The sequence below is a fragment of the Penicillium cataractarum genome (assembly GCF_028827025.1).
Source record: "Penicillium cataractarum strain IBT 29864 chromosome Unknown utg000008l, whole genome shotgun sequence".
Classification (NCBI taxonomy): Eukaryota; Fungi; Ascomycota; class Eurotiomycetes; order Eurotiales; family Aspergillaceae; genus Penicillium; species Penicillium cataractarum.
The window spans coordinates 4,135,477-4,153,109 of NW_026622744.1; the positions used below are offsets into that span (position 1 = coordinate 4,135,477).

The window sequence follows — 17,633 nt, forward strand, 5'->3', positions numbered from 1 at the left end:
TCATGCGTTATATGAATCGATGGAATTTGGCTTGTTATATAGCTCCGAACTCGACCATATCTCTGACTCATTCTCTGCTCGCCCTCTTCCATATCTCTCACACTGAGCAACTCGCAAAAAATGAATGGACCAAGGAAGGTGGTACACGTGGATTTTAGCCAGTGGGAGTATACGAGGTCCGCTGTGCAGAGTGTGGTCAGTGATCTTGAATGGGAGGATCAACGACTCGAGCTATACGTACAGCGAGCCCAGCCAGTTGCGAAAACAGCTTCTGAAGTACGAGGTAGACCTCGATCGATGTTGTGAAAGATCAAGTTTCCGACCATGAGGAACAGACCCTCGTCCTGCAAGCAACAAGCCAGAGACTGGATCCTCAGATCAACGACTCCAGCTGCATGATTTAAAGCATAGATAGCGAGATCAAACACCTCGAGGAAGAGCTGCTTCCGGTGAGGTCTTCTGAAGATCGAAGGCCTTTTAGGTCATTCCTAGGCACATGATTCCGAAAATTGTAGAACGGAGATTTGAAAACGCCGAAAAAGCACGCTTTACTCCCCGGTCGAGCGACGTAGATATATACCTTCCTTAATATGGCATAGGGTCTCATCTAATTCCTGCTCATTCTCAAGAGCCGGGTCGACCAAGTTGAAAAAGCTGGTAGACGACAGGGATTCAGTCCGGCTATCTGTCGTCTGTTGGCTTAACGAGGAGCTTGTGTTGGGGGTGATGGTCCTCGGATTTGAGCGTGTCCCACTCTTTGTTGAGACACGTTTTGGAGTAGTCTGCATAATAGACATAAGTAATAAGCAAAAGAAAAGTCATAATAGAGTACTTACCGTAGTTTTAGCGAGACTGTAGAACTTCTTAGGTCTAATAGTGGGGAGCGTCGGGTCGGATCGATCTATCTAACGAACATTAGTAAGACCTAGACTTATCCCAAAAAATCGCGTACTTAACGTAATTAGTAGTATCGAGCACTCACGTTAGATAGATTTAGAAATGTATGATTTTCAATACGAAGAGAAGAGGTATAAAGGGTGAGAGGTAGGGAGATAGAGAGTTAGGAGTTGGGAGTTAAGAGTTGAGAAAATCCAGACGCGGTGGTATTCCCGATCCGGACGCGATATCAACGAGATATCAATAGTTAACCTAGCGTTATGTATACAGTCAATAAGAGATAATATCTCAGATAAACCCAGGAATTACCCAAACTACTATATTTTCATCATAAAATAGTGTAATATGATACCCACCCAAATGCCGACTCATACTCTACGAGTGATATGCCCATTGCGGGCAGAAGCTCGATGGAGATAGTTTGATTGGCGTTGATGTTGTGAACAAGGGTGTTGTGGAGCCTTACGTACGGACTTCTGGTGATCAAGAAAACCACGGACAAGGATTTGAAAGCGTTGCGGGAGAAAATGAGTGGATTGAGCTTGTGGGGACAATGGTATTCTCAAAGTATGAACTGTGTCCCAATTTTGCGCGCAAGTAACAGCTGACTGACATAAGGGAAAGACAAGAAGAAACACCCACTCCTACTGCTGTGTCCGGGGATCACCCGAGGATCAAGTCCATATGGCGTAACATCATCAATCTCGATCCGAACAAGCCCCGGCGCCGTACAAGGATGTTCGCTAAATGGAGCCATACACTTGAGGTTGGGGGAGCTAATCTGAGCGGTATGAAGGGATACTGCAGAGAGAGAGTGAGAGAACTAACTGAATTGAACTCTCTTAGAAGGGCAGAAGAGATGGACCTTGCTTTATCCACATGAGAGAGCCTGACATCCTCAAAGACCAGAGAAAACCAAAGAACGACAGTCCGAACCAAAACCCTGCCCAAAGTTGTCACCGAGACTGCCTGGCTGCACAGTAAAAACGGTGTTATTGCCAAAGACTGCGCGGTTGTCTCGGGCGAGTAGATGGAACGGTCACAGCGTCGTTTGCGAAGCGCGGTCTGTTCTGGGAAAGGTCTTCAGTGGTGTCGCTCAACAGGACGAGACAATTCGCCGAGGGAAAGTGTGTCCTTAGGGTTTGAAGAGATTTTGAAAGAAAAGTTGTCAGACCTCCGGTTGAGATTGGATAAATCGAACGAACAGACGTACCAAACAATGAAGAATGAGCCGATACCCGCCCACCCTCCCACAGCTCACGGGCTGTATGAAAAAAAAAACGTCTGCAGAATTTCATCTGTCAAACTCGAGGCTCGATGAACGCCGTTTTCATCGTCGATCTTGATCGGCGTGACACGAGGTGATTCCCCGAGTGGAACCGTTTCCTCGAGGTTCTGAGAGTGTTTGAGAAGAGTTGTCAGATACCAGCATGAAATGGTATATCGACCGAGCGGAGCAACGTACCAAACAATGAAGTTTTTTGAGCCGATACCCACCCACCCTGCCACATCTCGTGAGGATGTATGGAAAAAGAAAGTCTGCAGATTTTCATCTGCCGAATTCGAAGTTCGATGAAAATCATTTTCATCGTCGATTTCGATCCTAACATGCATCCACAAAGGTTGGGTAATCTCACGGTCCTAGATTCCATGTTAATATGCTCGAAGGAAGGGTTTGATGGCAATCAACTCACGTCAACACAGCCACAAAGATAGACATCCTCCGTCTTTGTGACAAAACCGACCATGCTCGCGATGCTGATTTGCCGGAATGTCTCTCAGGTTGCACGGCGATGCTGAAAGTACCGAGCAGCAAATGTCAGTGGCAATAATTCGCGCACGTAGTACAGATTGACAGTCCATAAGCTCTGATTAACAGTCAGTCGACCGCTGCCACATTGACATCAAGAAACGTACCTCGTCAATTCTGGTCGTGCGTATCTTGCTGTACACAGCAAGTAGATCGTCGACACTGGGCTCCCAACGCAAGAGCAACAATGTGGTCTGTAACAGAGGCAAAGTATCCATCAGGCAACAATCCATCAGGAAAACTTCGTCCATTACCAAACAGATCCACCAGTGTGACCAGGCCGATGTTGTTCCCGGCAATTCTGGGGGAAATCCACACCAGTATATGCAACGCCGGTCTTCAAGCAACATGGCGAAAGTGATGGCACTGGATACCCATGGACTCGGTGAAATGAGATAATCACAACACTTGATCAACTCAAATCGATCCACGACTGACAGACAACCTGCAGTGGCTTGCCCTCCCACCCACCGCGCCAACTGCATCTCAACTTTCCCAGTAATATGTGGACGGTATACCGGTTGGAATACCGACAGGGGAAAGGCGTTCTGGACATTTTGTGACACCAAAGTCGCAAAGCAAGGTGAACGTCCACATTCCATATCAGCCCTGGAACTCGGTGATGTCTCCTGACTGTGATGTCTCGCAAGACGCAACGAAAGGATTCTCAACCTTATCAAAGTAGAGTGAAATCAGCAATATTCTGAATGATGACAACTTGCAAGACGTACCTCTTTCCAAGGATTCTTCCTCAACATGGAAGTGAGAGAATTGACTCCTTAAAGATCGACCAAATGGCAACGATGGTCGACTCGTCTCTGCAAATGCTCTTGGCACTTTGACAGGGGCAGCATCTGCCAGAAAACAGCACTCCTTATCCACAACAGTCAAGGACAAAGATATGGTGTGTTCCTCTTCATTAGCGAAAGGCCTTTCTGGGGTTTCGATGACAGAGTCACCTTCGCCATCATCTGGAATTCGAGGGATTGAAGAAAGAGAAAGAATATGACTCGCGGGTCTGTAAATTTGCACCTTGTCTCTGCGAGAAAAAGGTGAGTTTGCGCAAGCGAAAAGGGGGTCTCCTTGACTTTCCTTTCCAGTTGACAACCATTGTAAAATCATCGAAGCGAGCCTCATCCCTCTCATCACATTCCGAAGTTCTCGGCTTCGGTTTGCCATCCCTATTTGATGTTCGAGTAGAACTCGATGTATTCTCGTCACTAGGTGCATAGCCCTCCCATGAGTTGGTTGTTTCGATAGCAGTGCCATCATGTTGAAACGAACTGGATGGAATTCAAGACCAGCTTGATGAGAACCCGTGGAGGAAATACATCTCCTGGGAAGGCTCACCAATGGAGTAGAATTCTGGGCAAATGAACTGCTACCGGCTTGGGCACACCCGAAGCCAGTTGCGCAATTTCATTCGACACCACATTGGCCCTAAATGGGGACCCCTGTAAGAGAAACTGTCGACAGGCATGAGGGAGGTGGGACGATTGTTCGATGTCATTGCTTGCTTTTGCGGTTGAAGTCTGCACCTTGTTGAAGAAGGATCGAAGCCAGCGTTGACTGGGATCAACGGCGAGGGCTTTCTTCTTCGAATCGGTCAAACCCGAGGGCTCATCTCTCATCAGACTTGCGCGTTGCAGGCATCGTGTCTGGAATTGAAGTCAGCAGTATATAACTCTGGTAGAGTCAAGAAATCAACCACCTGAAAGAAAAGCTGGTGCTCTTGGTGTTCAAGTGGGTGGGTGAGAGGAAGTGAGAGGAAGTGAGAGAGAGTGAGAGAAAAATATTCTGCGGGGGGGGGGAGGTGAAGTGAGGGCAGTGGGCATTGTGGGCAGGTGACAAATTGGGAAGGAGCGACCTCAACTTTTGGGAAGCACCCCGTGATCTACCCACCACCTACCTAAGGCCACACTGATAAATACATAAATAATTCAGTACGTTGAATAAATTAGAAAAAATTGGGCAGATAACCGGGAATGGCCGTCAATGTACTACTCATTCAACCGCGAAATGAGAGAGACATTGCGTAAAGCACGTACGAGGCCGAAATGACACGGGTCAATGTGACAGCTTCGACGAGCGCTATGGAGTTGCTTGAAGAGAACAAGAGAAACACGGCTCCTTCGGCCACAGATAATTAACTTCCGTAATACAGCTTAACAGCGTCCGTGATGTCGGTGTATTTATGCTTTTGGCCGGTAAAACGGAAAGCGTTCCGGGTTTGTGGCTCAATATAGCGACTGTAGCCGTAAATGGTGTGCGGTACAGCACTATAACACGCTACAGTAAAAGACGATAATGAAAGCATTGATGAAATGCTATACTATCTGAATGTCTTTAGCCAAGCCAATATTTCTTACGAGGCTATACTTCGTCAGACCCATTATGAAATCGGTGTACCAGAAACCCACGTACCAACTTTTGTGCCAGCGGTTGAGGTGTCTTAGTATCCCACAACGTACTATCCTCTCACTGAAATTGCTTAGTTCAATATTAAGAATCCCATGTAAAAACCCTCGTCCAGTCATACTTGTGCAATTATATCTGTACACCGGTAGAATCCCGGGCGGAGAATTCATCACCGCGGAGCACCAAGGCTGTGGCGCAACGGGGCCAGAAGGCTTTTGCGGGGTGTGCACGAACTGTTATGGGGCAATAGGCTGATGTGTGGCCTGTAACTGCTTACGGAGCATGTGGTCTCGTAAGAGCGCGAAAATATCGGAGTTGGAAGCCGGAGTCTGAGTCGACGTAGACACTTGCAATTTAAGGGCGATCTGTGGGTCGATCGGTGTCGCGTGGTATCTGCGCTCGCCGAGAGGTCTCTCTGGTGACCAAGGAGGATTCTGCTCGTACCAAATTCCCCGCGTGGGAAGCGTGGGAGAATAATCACGCGGGGACCTTAGCCGATGGACCGGCATAGCAAAAGAAATTCTCACGAATAGGGGATATGTCACATCTATTGTTAAGATATAGACAGGGCCAAGATGCCAGAGAAGTATGACATATTTGTCTCTGTTTGGTCTTTATGTAGGTCGTGTTGGGATTTGTTTCTTTTAGTTAATACGCATTCATTCACTCGCCAGCCCTGCAAGATTGAGTATCATGGAGGCTAGCTCAGATGGAAAACTCCAGTGTTGTCACTAATCCCAGCGCGATCAGCTCGTTCTCATCCCACTCCTGGAGACAATGAGAGCAAGTACTGCTACCATCACCACCGCGCGAAAAAGGAGTATGGCATATAACAGATAGGTAGCGATTGAAACCCTTCAAGCACTACCTCTTAACGCTTCTTCGGCCCTTTGTCCTATCATGGTCAATGCAGTTATTGTCAGCAGGTAACGGAAGTCACCACAATTCTATTCCTCCGCAACTCTGACCAGCACCACCTCTAATCCTCAATCCACCAACTGCTCCATTCCTTCCTCTACCTTCCTCTTGAAATCCTTTTCCATTCGTTTCCTTCTTCCTCCCTCCCACTCACAGCCATCAATTTCTGGCTCTCCACCATCGCCGATGAGGGACCACGACTCCCTCCATATTCGCTTGCCTTGCGGGCTAGTCTCGACCACCCCCAAGGGCCCGAGGATGGGCAACGGGGCCTATAAGACCGTGATTAGGGAGGATAGAGGGACCGTGATGACGTTTGTGGTGACTGGTGTGGCCGGGATGGGGCCGGAAGTCCTACTCCTGTTAGCTGGGAGGACCGGGTGATCCCCGAGAGCAGTAACAGCAGCAGTCTCGCAGTCTCTCTAATTTTTCTTTAGTCCTGTATTACTGGCATCGACATGGCTTGAGTATCATTGCTACCCAGTCCACATCAAAAAAGCTCATAATGGGGCCCTTGATATAACACCTTAACGTGTTCATAGGGGAAATACCACTGGAACTGAAGGGAATGAACACAGAACACTGAGTCACGGGAACTACACAAACACGGCCGCTTTAATCAGAACAATCACCATGACCTTCCTTGCTTTCACAGCCTCCATGGTGCTCTCGGCTACTTTCTGAGCGCTCGTCAGCTGCTCAGATTTTTCTCCTTGTCTTGATATTTGGAATTCAGGAATTCGACATGGATGTCAAAATTTACATTGCGTTCCTTCTCCTTGGTTTTCACCAATTGTGTCGATATTGAGCTCTCAGATCACAATACCTCGAAGCCTGTGACTGTCGAACAGTTGGAACCAGGACTCCGTCGGGGAGGCTCGCCTTCGGACGTGACGGTTCATGGCGGGAATTGAGTACCGGGTAAGCAAAGCAAAGAAAATCTTCCGAACTATGTCCTACTTACCTGACACCAGACAAGACCAGCAGGCCCTCCAATCTGCATCCAATGCCGCGACTTCTGCAATAACCTCCTCCAAACAACGATCCGGGACCTCCTGCTCCTCCCCGCAGGCGATACATCCATGATACTCCCCTTCGAAAAGCTGCGTACGTCTGACGAAGAACAAGAGCCCAACCCTAGCCGCCGGACACAATCGATAAAAAAACACTAAACGTGACAAACTTCTCCCCTAAACTATACCACCAGATCGGCGTGTACCACCTTTTAGATGCGAATATGCGATTGAGAGGACGATTTCGTTGCGGTGTGGGTGGAAATGTAGCAGAGGTTGCGTGATGTCTACGATTGATCTCCGATTGGGCGGCATAGTACTCTTCTTTCCCAAACTGTTCTGACTACTAATCTATAATATTCCAACATTTTATTTGCCCAAATTTGCCTTCTATAAATACTCATTTCTTACTTATATAACCTCACTTTATTAATACCAACATTGTTGCTTGCTTTTCGAGTAGACTAGATCGTGTCGGAACAACAAGAAGCCCGTATAGACTAAGAATGTCGCCCATGGTGCATTTTTAGTCTAGCGGTATTATGCCCCATCTGTGTTTGACAGATCGGGGCTGTCACGTGCCAGGTACCGTGACAGGGGTTCCGAACGGACCACATGACCCCACAATAAAATCCCCGATCGACGGACACTAAGCCTCTTTATGACTAGCCTACCGATCTAACAGCCATAGTAATGAGTCTCACCTGTCCCCAGGTGTTTTCCTCTTTTCCTTCTCCAAGTTCATCTCTCAAGCCTGGCAAACTGCCCCCTCCCATCAAAAGTAATCAAAATAATCAACTTCTCTATTCAAATACCGCTTCAACAATGACTGAGGTCATGATGCCCGGTGCCCTCCCCCCGAAGGAGCCTCCAAACCCGGGGGATGGTGATCGTGTTGACCTCCCCTTGGGCGAGGAGGATGAGGGGCAGGCCGAAGAGGCCCGGATGCAGGACTTTGAGGCTGGACAAGCCCACCAGGCGCCAGAGCGCGTAAGATTTCATTCTCAACTAGCCTGTACTCGCGCGTTCATTGACTTATTTGAAAGCAGTTCCAGCAGCCCTCACAGGCAGAAATGAGACGCATTCGTTCACTCTACATTGCGAAATCGAGGAACAGGAGTCTAATTCAGATCAAAATTTCAGCGTCGTCGCCAGTCCCAGCGAGATAAGCGCGTATGTTATCATCAGGCTCTGGGAGAAGCGAGAGCATTACTAAATATACGGTATAGCGACACCGACAGGCACTGGAGGAGCAGCATTTCGAGGCAATGACCCAGGAAGCTGTAAGTCTTCTACTTTCATTCAACTTTCTCCTTGTGGCCGTCTTCGCGAATCTTTGTTCCATCCAGCGATGAAGTCGATCGACATATGTGCCTCGATTGAGACTTGCATTGAGACAGTGTGGCTCACACACTGAGACATCATGCACTGGCTCTGAGGTACATTGTGTCAGAGACCACACCATCGCCGGGCCAGCGAAGTACAGAAGCCCGCGGATCATGTTGCCGTGGGCCACTGTCTTCGCTATGACAAGCCTTCATGCGGAGCTCCCATTGTGCTCGAGAGTCCATGCACTAACTGTACTATAGAGACTATTCTTCAACGCAAACCAACGTGGCGAGGCACCAGATTGTATATTACAATCTTTGCGACCCCAGCTATAGCATCGTTGTACTAATCATCTCGTTTACGTGTTCTATAGATGCCTTGATGGCGGAGCTCCTGAGAGGTCGGGGTGGCGGCGTTGGTCGGGGTGGGGAGGGTCGGGGGGAGCGCGTGATCCCCGGCCACAGCAGTAGGAGTAGTGTTGCTGGAGTTTCTTTTTTGTTTCATTCTTACCTATGTATTTTTTAGCATAACCACATCTTAGTGTAGCATCGATACCCAGCCCATCTGAGAGGGCTAAAAATCACACCATTGATTATTTCGGATAGTCTCCAGGAGTCAAAGTTAACAGGAATCATCTTGCCAACACATAGAATGGAGGCCCATAGTAATCATAATGAGATATCATCGTCAAGTTGGGATTTCAATCTGCCGACAGAAATTGTCATCCATTTCTACTGTGGAACTTCATAATTAATACTCAATCAGTCTTCCAAGCTCTCCGGCCAGTCATGCTCTAGAAGATACGCCAAGAGATATTGCTTAGGGTATCCATGAAGCCAATTAAGAAGCTAACTAAAAAGACCTCTTGAAAAGATATTCGAAAACGCATTCATGGACATCTTTTGGGGAACTAAGGAGATTAATGTGGTTCTGGTTAGACCATTTCTTCCTTCGATTGTTCAAACATTTGTTTTCTTCTTTTCTTTTCCTCCTCCAGTTCATCCCCTCCTCCTCGCCTCCCTCTTGAAATCATGAAGAATCCATCATTTTCATCAAAAGTCTATCAACCTCTTAAAAACAATGGCCGAACCCATGATATCTGGCGCTCTGCAGCCACCGAACGACCCCCCTCCTCCTGGGGATGATCGGGGTGCGCGCCACGACCGCCCCGACGTCCCCATGCAGGAGGACGTCGAAGAAGCCCTCGAGGGAAAGGCCGAGGAGGCCTTGGACGAGGAAAGGACCATAGGTAAGATTCGTGTCTGACTCACGCCACCACGCGTTTACTGACCCTTTTTTTCAGTTCTCCCATCAGCCCTCACGGGCTGAGCTCAAACGCGATCGTTCACTCAACCCGCAAAGTTCATGTTCGTGAGCCTAATTCACATGAATTCCAGCGACATCTCCAATCCCGGCGTGACAGAAGTGTATGTTATTCATCTCCATCGCACAATACATGAGAGCAAGCACTAAATTTTGATATAACGTCACGAGACGGCCAAGGCCGTATACGACCGCAAAGTTTCAGCTATGATCGATCATGCCACAGTGAGCCATTCACTCATGCTTGCGTTTATTCACGGGACTCTGTCTCATCGAGCCATCATGTGGATCAGCGTGTCCGGCTCAATCCCGATTTACGTGAAAACGTGAAACAGTGTGCTCCACGTATTGGAACGCCATACACCTGGCCTCGAAGCATGCCTTGCTTCCTCACGGGGCGGATTGACTTGCGGAGCCATTGTGTCTGCGCATTATGCAACAGGACATGCCGCTGCAACCATTCAACGATGGTGATATAGGCAGCCAACGTGGGCCCCTTTAAGGGCCCCTCCAAGAAGCCCCCTCGCCAGGGGGGTGGCAGCACGTATGCTGCGTCCTGCTCAACGGCAAGATGTAAAGTCCCCCTTCGTACGACTATAGGTCGTTTTCTGACGCTTGTGTTTACGTATTATAGCGACGACGTAGAGATTTGCGTGGATGCGCATAGACGCCTATGTGTACCAACAGGCGGCTCTTGTCGGAGTTAGTGGCGGTCCGGGTGGAGGAGAGGAGGTCGGGGTCGTCGAGATGGCCGGGATAGTGGTTGTGAACGCCAGACGATTCATGTACTTCGATAAGAGGAACAATGGCTAGCCAACGTGGCGAATAAATTGGCGTACAAATCCCAGAATCCGGTCCGAGGAAAATAGCCCTGTAGTTACAACCTATCTGTGCTTAGATTCAATAATAACTATCGTCCAGGAAGTGATTGTGTGAACTCTGGACGGCATTTAGGTTGTTAGTCATGTATTTGAGGAAAACTCATGATTATTTCTAGAGTGATTCATTCCAATTCGAAACAGCTCATACAAGAGAATCTTGCATTAGAGCAAATCACAGTGGACGTGTCATCTCTTAGACTCATGAGTAGATGATAAACTTTGCTACGCTCTATAGCACAAAAGAATCCTTTCTTGTCGAGGCAAAGTAGGTTCTATGTAAGATTACGTCTTGTAGGAGCGTGATTGTTTAATACTCGAAGTACACAAAAACTACCATCACAAAAAATCCCATCACAAAAACTCCCATCAAAAATTCTCAAGTTCATTCAATTTCTACCAAAACCTCATACTACACAATGGCGGACGTCATTATTTCCGGAGCGTTACCCCCGAATGGCCACCCCTGGGGGATGAGGAGCAGCGGGAGGCCGTTGAGGCCCAGGTAGAGGAGGGTGAGTCTGCAGAAGCCCACCATGAACAGCCCGAGCCAGCTCAGCAGCCCAAATCTTTCCTTTGAAACTCTCCTCTCTTGCCCGAGCGCTCTTCTTAATCTTACCTTGGCTACGTTCTGCGACGCGCGAGGGTTTCAACAAGATTCATAGGGGGGAGATTCGTCAAAATAAATGATAATAACATGATAAATCAACTTACCAATCAACCTATCAATCGATACCCTTTAGACATCGGACGATAATAGGAGTTTAGACTTGGAAACGTAGCTTAATAAGTATTAAATGGTCCAGCGCGATTAACCTCCAGTGCAGCTACGGGAAATGCTTATACATGAGCATATAAAGTGGGGTTTTATAACCAAATTTAAGACCCCTGACTTGAATTTTAGATTATCTTTTTTTTCATGCTTCCAAGGACAAATAGAGAAATACTCCCAAGACTGTTTAGAGAGATGTTCAAAAAGACGTCCCGAAAGAGCTCCAGAAACAGAGACTGCCGAAAGCGTGTCAAGCTAGGCCATTCCTTCTATCTGGCAATCATGTAGAAGTCAGATATACCATGTTCTGCTCGTAAGGAACACCCGAAAGTGGGCTTGGGGTCATTGGGTCATGAAAGACGTTTGTAGTACCATGAGAGTATGGTCCAAAAGATCACACAGGATTCCCTGCTACTGCTGTGCCTGGGGATCTCCCACTCCTCCCAGGACAGTACCACCGCGACCGCCGCGAGTTCGCAGCGAGGCCGAAAGGGGTTGGTAGGAGAAGCTCTATATTACGGTTAGTGTATGGACGCCAGAGTACAGTGAAAGCTCCGTATGACAGCATGTCACAGAGGAGAGAATTCATCGCAGTGATATGATCCCCGAGCTTCTGCAAACATTCAGATCGACATACTCGATCGATGGGACAGAGACTTGTGAAGAAAAACGCGGGGAAAAGGGAGAGTTGAAGTCAAGAAAGTTGGTTTGACTTACAATGGCATGGGCGATCTGCTCCACCCGCCGGAGGTTGTCCGCTTCAATTGCCATTATATGGCGCTACACCGGACATTTAGCACTTGCTCTCACTATGTTCAAGGGGGGGGGGGAGGATAACATACTTGTCTGTCGCATTGGGAATGGCGACGGCGCTGCATCATCTGGGTTAGTCTCATGGCCCGCACTTTGGCAGCTCTGGGTAAACTCACGCGTTTGAGCTCGACCCGCGAGGGCCGGCGGAACAACTCCCTGCAAAAATGTTAATAAACGCAGGATCAAGCTACTCAGAGTCAGACCTTACTTGTTGCTGTGGATTTAAGGCCTCTGCGACCACGTTCTCCTCCTCTTGGCCTTCCTGGCCCTCTTCCAGGTCCTCCATTGGGAGGTCCACCCGATCAGCTGGCTGCTGATCACGCCGACCATCACCCGGTGGTGGAGGGTCATTCGGGGGGTTTGTCCCAGCCGTAATGACGTCAGTCATTGTTTCGAATGAAGTTTTAATAGAGAGATGATGGATTGTGGTATGCTTGTTGGGGGACCTGTGGTCCCCCTGTTCTCCCCCCGACGATGGTCGAGAGGGAGAGAGAGAAGTGGTTGCGAGGAGGAAGAGAAGGAATGGGTAGAGAGAAAATGAGTTGAGGAGCGAGAACAAAAGAACGATTGAGATGGAAGATGTAGGGACAAAAGATTGTGTTATGAGTGATAGAGAAGGTAAATGCCTTAGCTCCGGAGGGGACTTAATTTCGCCGAGAGGTCATCTCGACTCCATCCCAGCTCATTGGTCTGCTGTGCCCCTGCCATGATGACACTAGCCACTTTGATGTATTCAATTTAATAGCAAGAGACGAATGAAAGATTTTTTGATGATTTTGTTTATTTGAATGCCATCCAGAATTTCCGCGATCACTTCCTGGATGATAGTGGGTATCAAAACATAAGAAAATATATGGTATTACTAAATCGCTATTCTCTTCTGGCTGAATCCTAGACTCCGTACGCCAGTTTATTGCCCATCTCCCCCACTAATCATTGTTCTTCTCATCAAAGCAGATACATAGGCCAGCGATCAGTGCCATGTCTACACCGGGCGGCACCGTCACTACGTAAGTGTCCTGGCCGAAAAATATATGACGACCGGTGAAACGTTTCCGGGAAATGGTCGCCACAGCTTGACCAGACTCTTCATCGACAATTTTGGCTGTGCGATCATTCCAGTTTCCTTCCATGACCAAAGTTATAGCCTTGCCGGACACATCGGTAAGGGTGGCAGTAGCCTTGGAACCGATGACTATGATCGTTAGTTTATTCGTACAACAAAGATTGACCTTTGATCATGCGCGATGGATCTGGATCCTAGAAGATAGCGCTTACGTTTGTGACTGCTCCTGACCTCACAAATCTTGTCTCCGTTCAGGTCCTCCATGATATAGGTCGTATGGAGATGCAAGTGTTCCTTGCGAAGATCGAAAAGGTGAGTGCCATCCGGGTCGTTGACCTTCTTACGCCCAGAAGGAGATAACCGGTTGCCATTCACTGTCAGAAACGGAGCGCCATTCTCAAGCTTAATGTCAAAGCTGTCCCCTGAGAGAGAGAGAATCTTTTCTTTTAGGACTATTGTCTGCTGCTCCGTTGCGATGAATTGCTGGAACATTGCAATAGGCTGGGAAACAGGATGAAGAGTGGTATGCAGAGTGGTCTGAGACATTGCGAATGGCGGGCTTGCTTCAAAGATAAATTCAGAACACAGGTTAGAGAATTAGACTGGGTGATCAACTTCTTATATATTTTGATCCATCAATGTTTACTACTGGTATTGCCGCACTGCGAGGGCGATCTTGTGAGGCTGAGGGCACTTAATTGGGTCTGGCTACATCCGACTAGCCTTATTCGGGTTCAAGTTGCGCTTAGCGTGAAACTAGATCCCCTGAATCTTGTGGGGGCCAGGCCGCCACACGCTTCATGATATTTACTGAATAGTATGGCTATCAGGGGGGCTATGATCTACTGATCTTAAAACAAATTGATCCCATCTTTTTCCTCGTCTTTTTCCTCGTCTTTTTCCTCGTCTTTTTATTTTATCAATTTTTTCCACGTATTCAATATCCTTTGCACTACTGTGATTCAAAAGTCACTTCGTGGCTAATTTCAAGGCAACCCGTGATATCTATTTAGAAAGTCGAGGATATCCACAGGAAAGCGGCTGAGTGACGCCTGGCCCCAAATTCCCGCGCTTATAACCGAAGTGTACTGATAAAGTTAAAATCGAGTGTATTATGCTTTTTACTAATAACCCGACCAGCACTAAATTAGTTCCATTGAATTTGGGCAGGAGGAATTTCCGATGGCTTATTGCCATTAACGCCAGGGCATCATCAAATGATCTTGTATGCTCAGGCAAATTAGGCGCAGAAAATTAATTGATGAAATACGGGAGACTCGAAAGCATATTAGCTACTTCAAGAATTCTCCGGCCCCAGCATGCCTAGGAAATAGGAAAACCCCAGAAAGTACGGTCTGTGATGACCTTGTTTAACATTGAAATTCCAAGGGTATACCGTTCAAGCTAAGGAGTTTTCGTTAAGGCGCGCATCGTTTTTATCCGCACGCCGTAGCCTGAGAGATGAACTGCACTGTCTTGAACCTTGAACTTGATCCAGTCGATGTCGGCCGAAAGTGTAATATCGATAACAGGCCTAAAGGCTTTTGCCCTCGTGAGCCGTTCTTACGGTAAAACCAACGCAAACTTACAGGGGATTCGACATACGTGTCGCCCTCAATCAATATGCATGTCGCGCTGATGTTGAGCTTGATAAAACATCCAATTACTCCGATTCCGATTGTGCAGCTGTGAAAACAGAAGCTCGATTTTGAAATTCAACCCATTCGACCCACATCGTTCCTGTGTTCTGACGCGGGAGGTCGTCACACTGTCGGATCTAGGCAAAAGTTCTGCTCACATCAGTCGCCTGCGTCAATCCTTGCACTTTCCCTGGTTTCTTTCAATATCCCGATTCAGGTGAGGATCGAGCCCAATATGTGACTATACCCTTCCCTTGTTTGTGCTTGTTTTTGATTCCCAATCCCTTCTGCATGACCCTTGTGTTTTGCTTCAGTTGATGAGATTGTGATCGATATCAATGTTGACCAATGTGCATCATTCAACCGAGCTTCAAAATGGGCGCTTAGATCACCATGCTCAATGATTCCAGTCTTGAGTGGAGAGTGAAAGCGGTAGAAACCGACCTCTCAGCATCTATCTAACATTCGATTTCTATATATTTCCTTTTTCAACCGACTATATGAGCCTATCCACAGATGAATCTTTGGCTGAATTGAGGAAATGAATATCTGCAATCACAAGGTCAATGTTTCATGGCTGATGATTCAATTTATATGAATTCCCTAACCGACCACCCTTTGAATAGACTACCTTCCCGTGGAAATACTTTCAAAAACGAGATACCACGTCTACCACAATCGAGCCCTTAATTTTCGAATCCAAAATATCAATTTTGCCTATGTGATACGATAATCCTTCAAGTACTGATAACCACCCACTTATTACATATTATCAAGCTTTCAGTCATGATATAAACAATAATAAATTTCTCCCTACCATTAGACCAACCGGGGAGATGAACAGACGGGAGGAGGGTAATGTCGGAGAGGAGGGAAGAGAAAGGGGGACACGGCTGTGGGGCCTACTAGGAACAAAAAGGCATAATCTATGAGTGAGAGGACGAAAGGTTAGGGTTTATCGAAATGGGCTTTTGTCTCGTGTATGAGATTAGGAAGAATTCGTTGCCAAGATTTCCGTTCCTTGACCGCAAGGTACGTGGCTGACTTGACCATCATGCACTTGACACCTTGGTTTCCGCGTGAATTACCGCTGATAGTGTAGGCGGGTAGCAGATCTACTGTGGGGCCCCACATACTTTTCTTATGGGCCTTGCCACGCCAAGAAAGTCCAAGCGCGATGCAAACCGAAACCTGATTCAAAAACAGCTTTAGAATTATCTCTACGGCTATCTTTTGGAAGGTGATCAAGCAATAGTAAAGAGTAAAATGGAGGCTATTCTAATATGTCCTAGCTTCTCGTACGAGCTGATCTTTCTAGCATGTGAGCAACGAGAAATAGTAATGAGTCTCTCATATTCCCGTAGTGTTCTCCTTTTCAAGTTCGGCCCTTCAGTGAGGGAAGATACCCCGCGGGGTACCCATTAATTCACGTATTCGATTTGTTTCTCCCCATCGAAGAACATACAGAGCGATGCTCGACATCGTTATTGTTGAGAGGTCACATGCTTACTTGCCTCTCCAGGGCTCTTCCTACTCACCAGAGCTTCCTATCTTGCCAACATTCTCCCCACCAATACAACCCACCACGCCTCTTATCAGGTTATGAGCCAGATCACTCACTCACTACTGCTCGGCCTTACCTGTACGTTCGTGTGCCCTGCGCGTCTACCCACTTTCTACGCATTTCCTTTAACGAAGGTCTACCAACGGGTCTTTCCAGCGATCTCGTCCTCTCGCAAGACCTCGAGAGCCCCACCACTGGCCAGGGGGTTACATACCAACAAATTTCATTTTCCAAAAGGCCAATGGGTAACCTCACACACCTGGCCAACTGTCGAGCTCACCTCCTTCGCAGTCTAGACAACACACTATGCACCATCGATATACACCCAACAACTCGCTCAGCGGTTGCGCCAGGGACAACACCAACCAATGAGCCTTCAACCCCGGGGCATGGTCAGCATTGTCGGCAGCCAGCCGATTATGTAGCCCTCCCCAGGGGGGATGAGGAGCACCAGATGGGCGTGGAGACCAAAGAGGCAATTCAAGGCCTACTGCTGAAGCATTTCAAGCTCAGTGGTCGAGAAACTCACCAAAGGGGCCAACCACTAGGGCGCGGTCAATTGCAGGGTATGAATATCACCATCTACGTGACTGAGTTGTAAGATCGTCGCACTGATCTTTTGTCTATGGGAGTAGAGTTAACCCGCACCCGCATCAGGGCTTTTATCGGGGAGCACGCCAAGTTCACCTGTGTATATGGTGGTAATTCCCGCAGTGTCCACAGGGGCCGTACTAGTTCAGGTAGAGGAATTCGCCGGACTCGGGGTCGCGGGATTCATGGAGGCCGTGGAGGTCATTGTCCTGGCTCAGATGTAGGTGACTCCCCTCGTGGGCAGGAGCAGAAGCAAGGCACTCCTCTTTTCTCCTTTCTCCTCTTCTGTATCCTTGCATTTATTACCATCACCAGGTTTTAGGCCAGCATTGACACACAGGCCATATCGAAACGGGCTCGCAAATTACGCCTTTATCATACCGGGCCTTTTTCCCAGCGTCAAGAACTAGACTTTTGCCATTCTACACGACATCATGGCCCAGACGCTCAAATTTTGACATCCTTGGAAGATTGGAATCATCCAAGCCGCAATGCATTGGGTATGCTGCATAATTTCCTCTTTGCGCGCTTGCAGATTGCTATTGGATCTACACATTGCTTTGGTTACGCGTATATGCCATCCAGATACCAGGCTCTGTGC

General features: G+C 47.8%; 6 protein-coding genes across 6 annotated transcripts; 4 read left to right on the forward strand and 2 right to left on the reverse strand.

Moving 5' to 3' along the window:
• Nucleotides 1-120: 120 nt before the first annotated feature.
• Nucleotides 121-404, forward strand: N7496_010570 (uncharacterized protein; the record flags this gene model as incomplete). Its single annotated transcript, XM_056703483.1, is given in 2 exon segments — nucleotides 121-276; nucleotides 288-404. The coding sequence occupies 2 exon segments, from the start codon at nucleotides 121-123 to the stop codon at nucleotides 402-404; spliced, it is 273 nt and encodes a 90-aa protein (XP_056552483.1).
• A 7,477-nt stretch (nucleotides 405-7,881) lies between these two features.
• N7496_010571 (uncharacterized protein) lies at nucleotides 7,882-8,411 on the forward strand (the record flags this gene model as incomplete). Its single annotated transcript, XM_056703484.1, has 3 exons — nucleotides 7,882-8,046; nucleotides 8,200-8,229; nucleotides 8,286-8,411. The coding sequence occupies 3 exons, from the start codon at nucleotides 7,882-7,884 to the stop codon at nucleotides 8,409-8,411; spliced, it is 321 nt and encodes a 106-aa protein (XP_056552484.1).
• Nucleotides 8,412-9,465: 1,054 nt separating this feature from the next.
• Nucleotides 9,466-9,714, forward strand: N7496_010572 (uncharacterized protein; the record flags this gene model as incomplete). The annotated part of the gene is made up of 2 exons (XM_056703485.1): nucleotides 9,466-9,634; nucleotides 9,689-9,714. The coding sequence occupies 2 exons, from the start codon at nucleotides 9,466-9,468 to the stop codon at nucleotides 9,712-9,714; spliced, it is 195 nt and encodes a 64-aa protein (XP_056552485.1).
• Nucleotides 9,715-12,358: 2,644 nt separating this feature from the next.
• N7496_010573 (uncharacterized protein) lies at nucleotides 12,359-12,559 on the reverse strand (the record flags this gene model as incomplete). Its single annotated transcript, XM_056703486.1, has 1 exon — nucleotides 12,359-12,559. The coding sequence occupies one exon, from the start codon at nucleotides 12,557-12,559 to the stop codon at nucleotides 12,359-12,361; it is 201 nt and encodes a 66-aa protein (XP_056552486.1).
• Nucleotides 12,560-13,100: 541 nt separating this feature from the next.
• N7496_010574 (uncharacterized protein) lies at nucleotides 13,101-13,783 on the reverse strand (the record flags this gene model as incomplete). The annotated part of the gene is made up of 2 exons (XM_056703487.1): nucleotides 13,101-13,366; nucleotides 13,450-13,783. 2 exons carry the CDS (start codon nucleotides 13,781-13,783, stop codon nucleotides 13,101-13,103), a joined length of 600 nt encoding a protein of 199 aa, XP_056552487.1.
• Nucleotides 13,784-16,682: 2,899 nt separating this feature from the next.
• On the forward strand, nucleotides 16,683-17,042 carry N7496_010575 (uncharacterized protein; the record flags this gene model as incomplete). The annotated part of the gene is made up of 1 exon (XM_056703488.1): nucleotides 16,683-17,042. One exon carries the CDS (start codon nucleotides 16,683-16,685, stop codon nucleotides 17,040-17,042), a length of 360 nt encoding a protein of 119 aa, XP_056552488.1.
• Nucleotides 17,043-17,633: the final 591 nt, after the last annotated feature.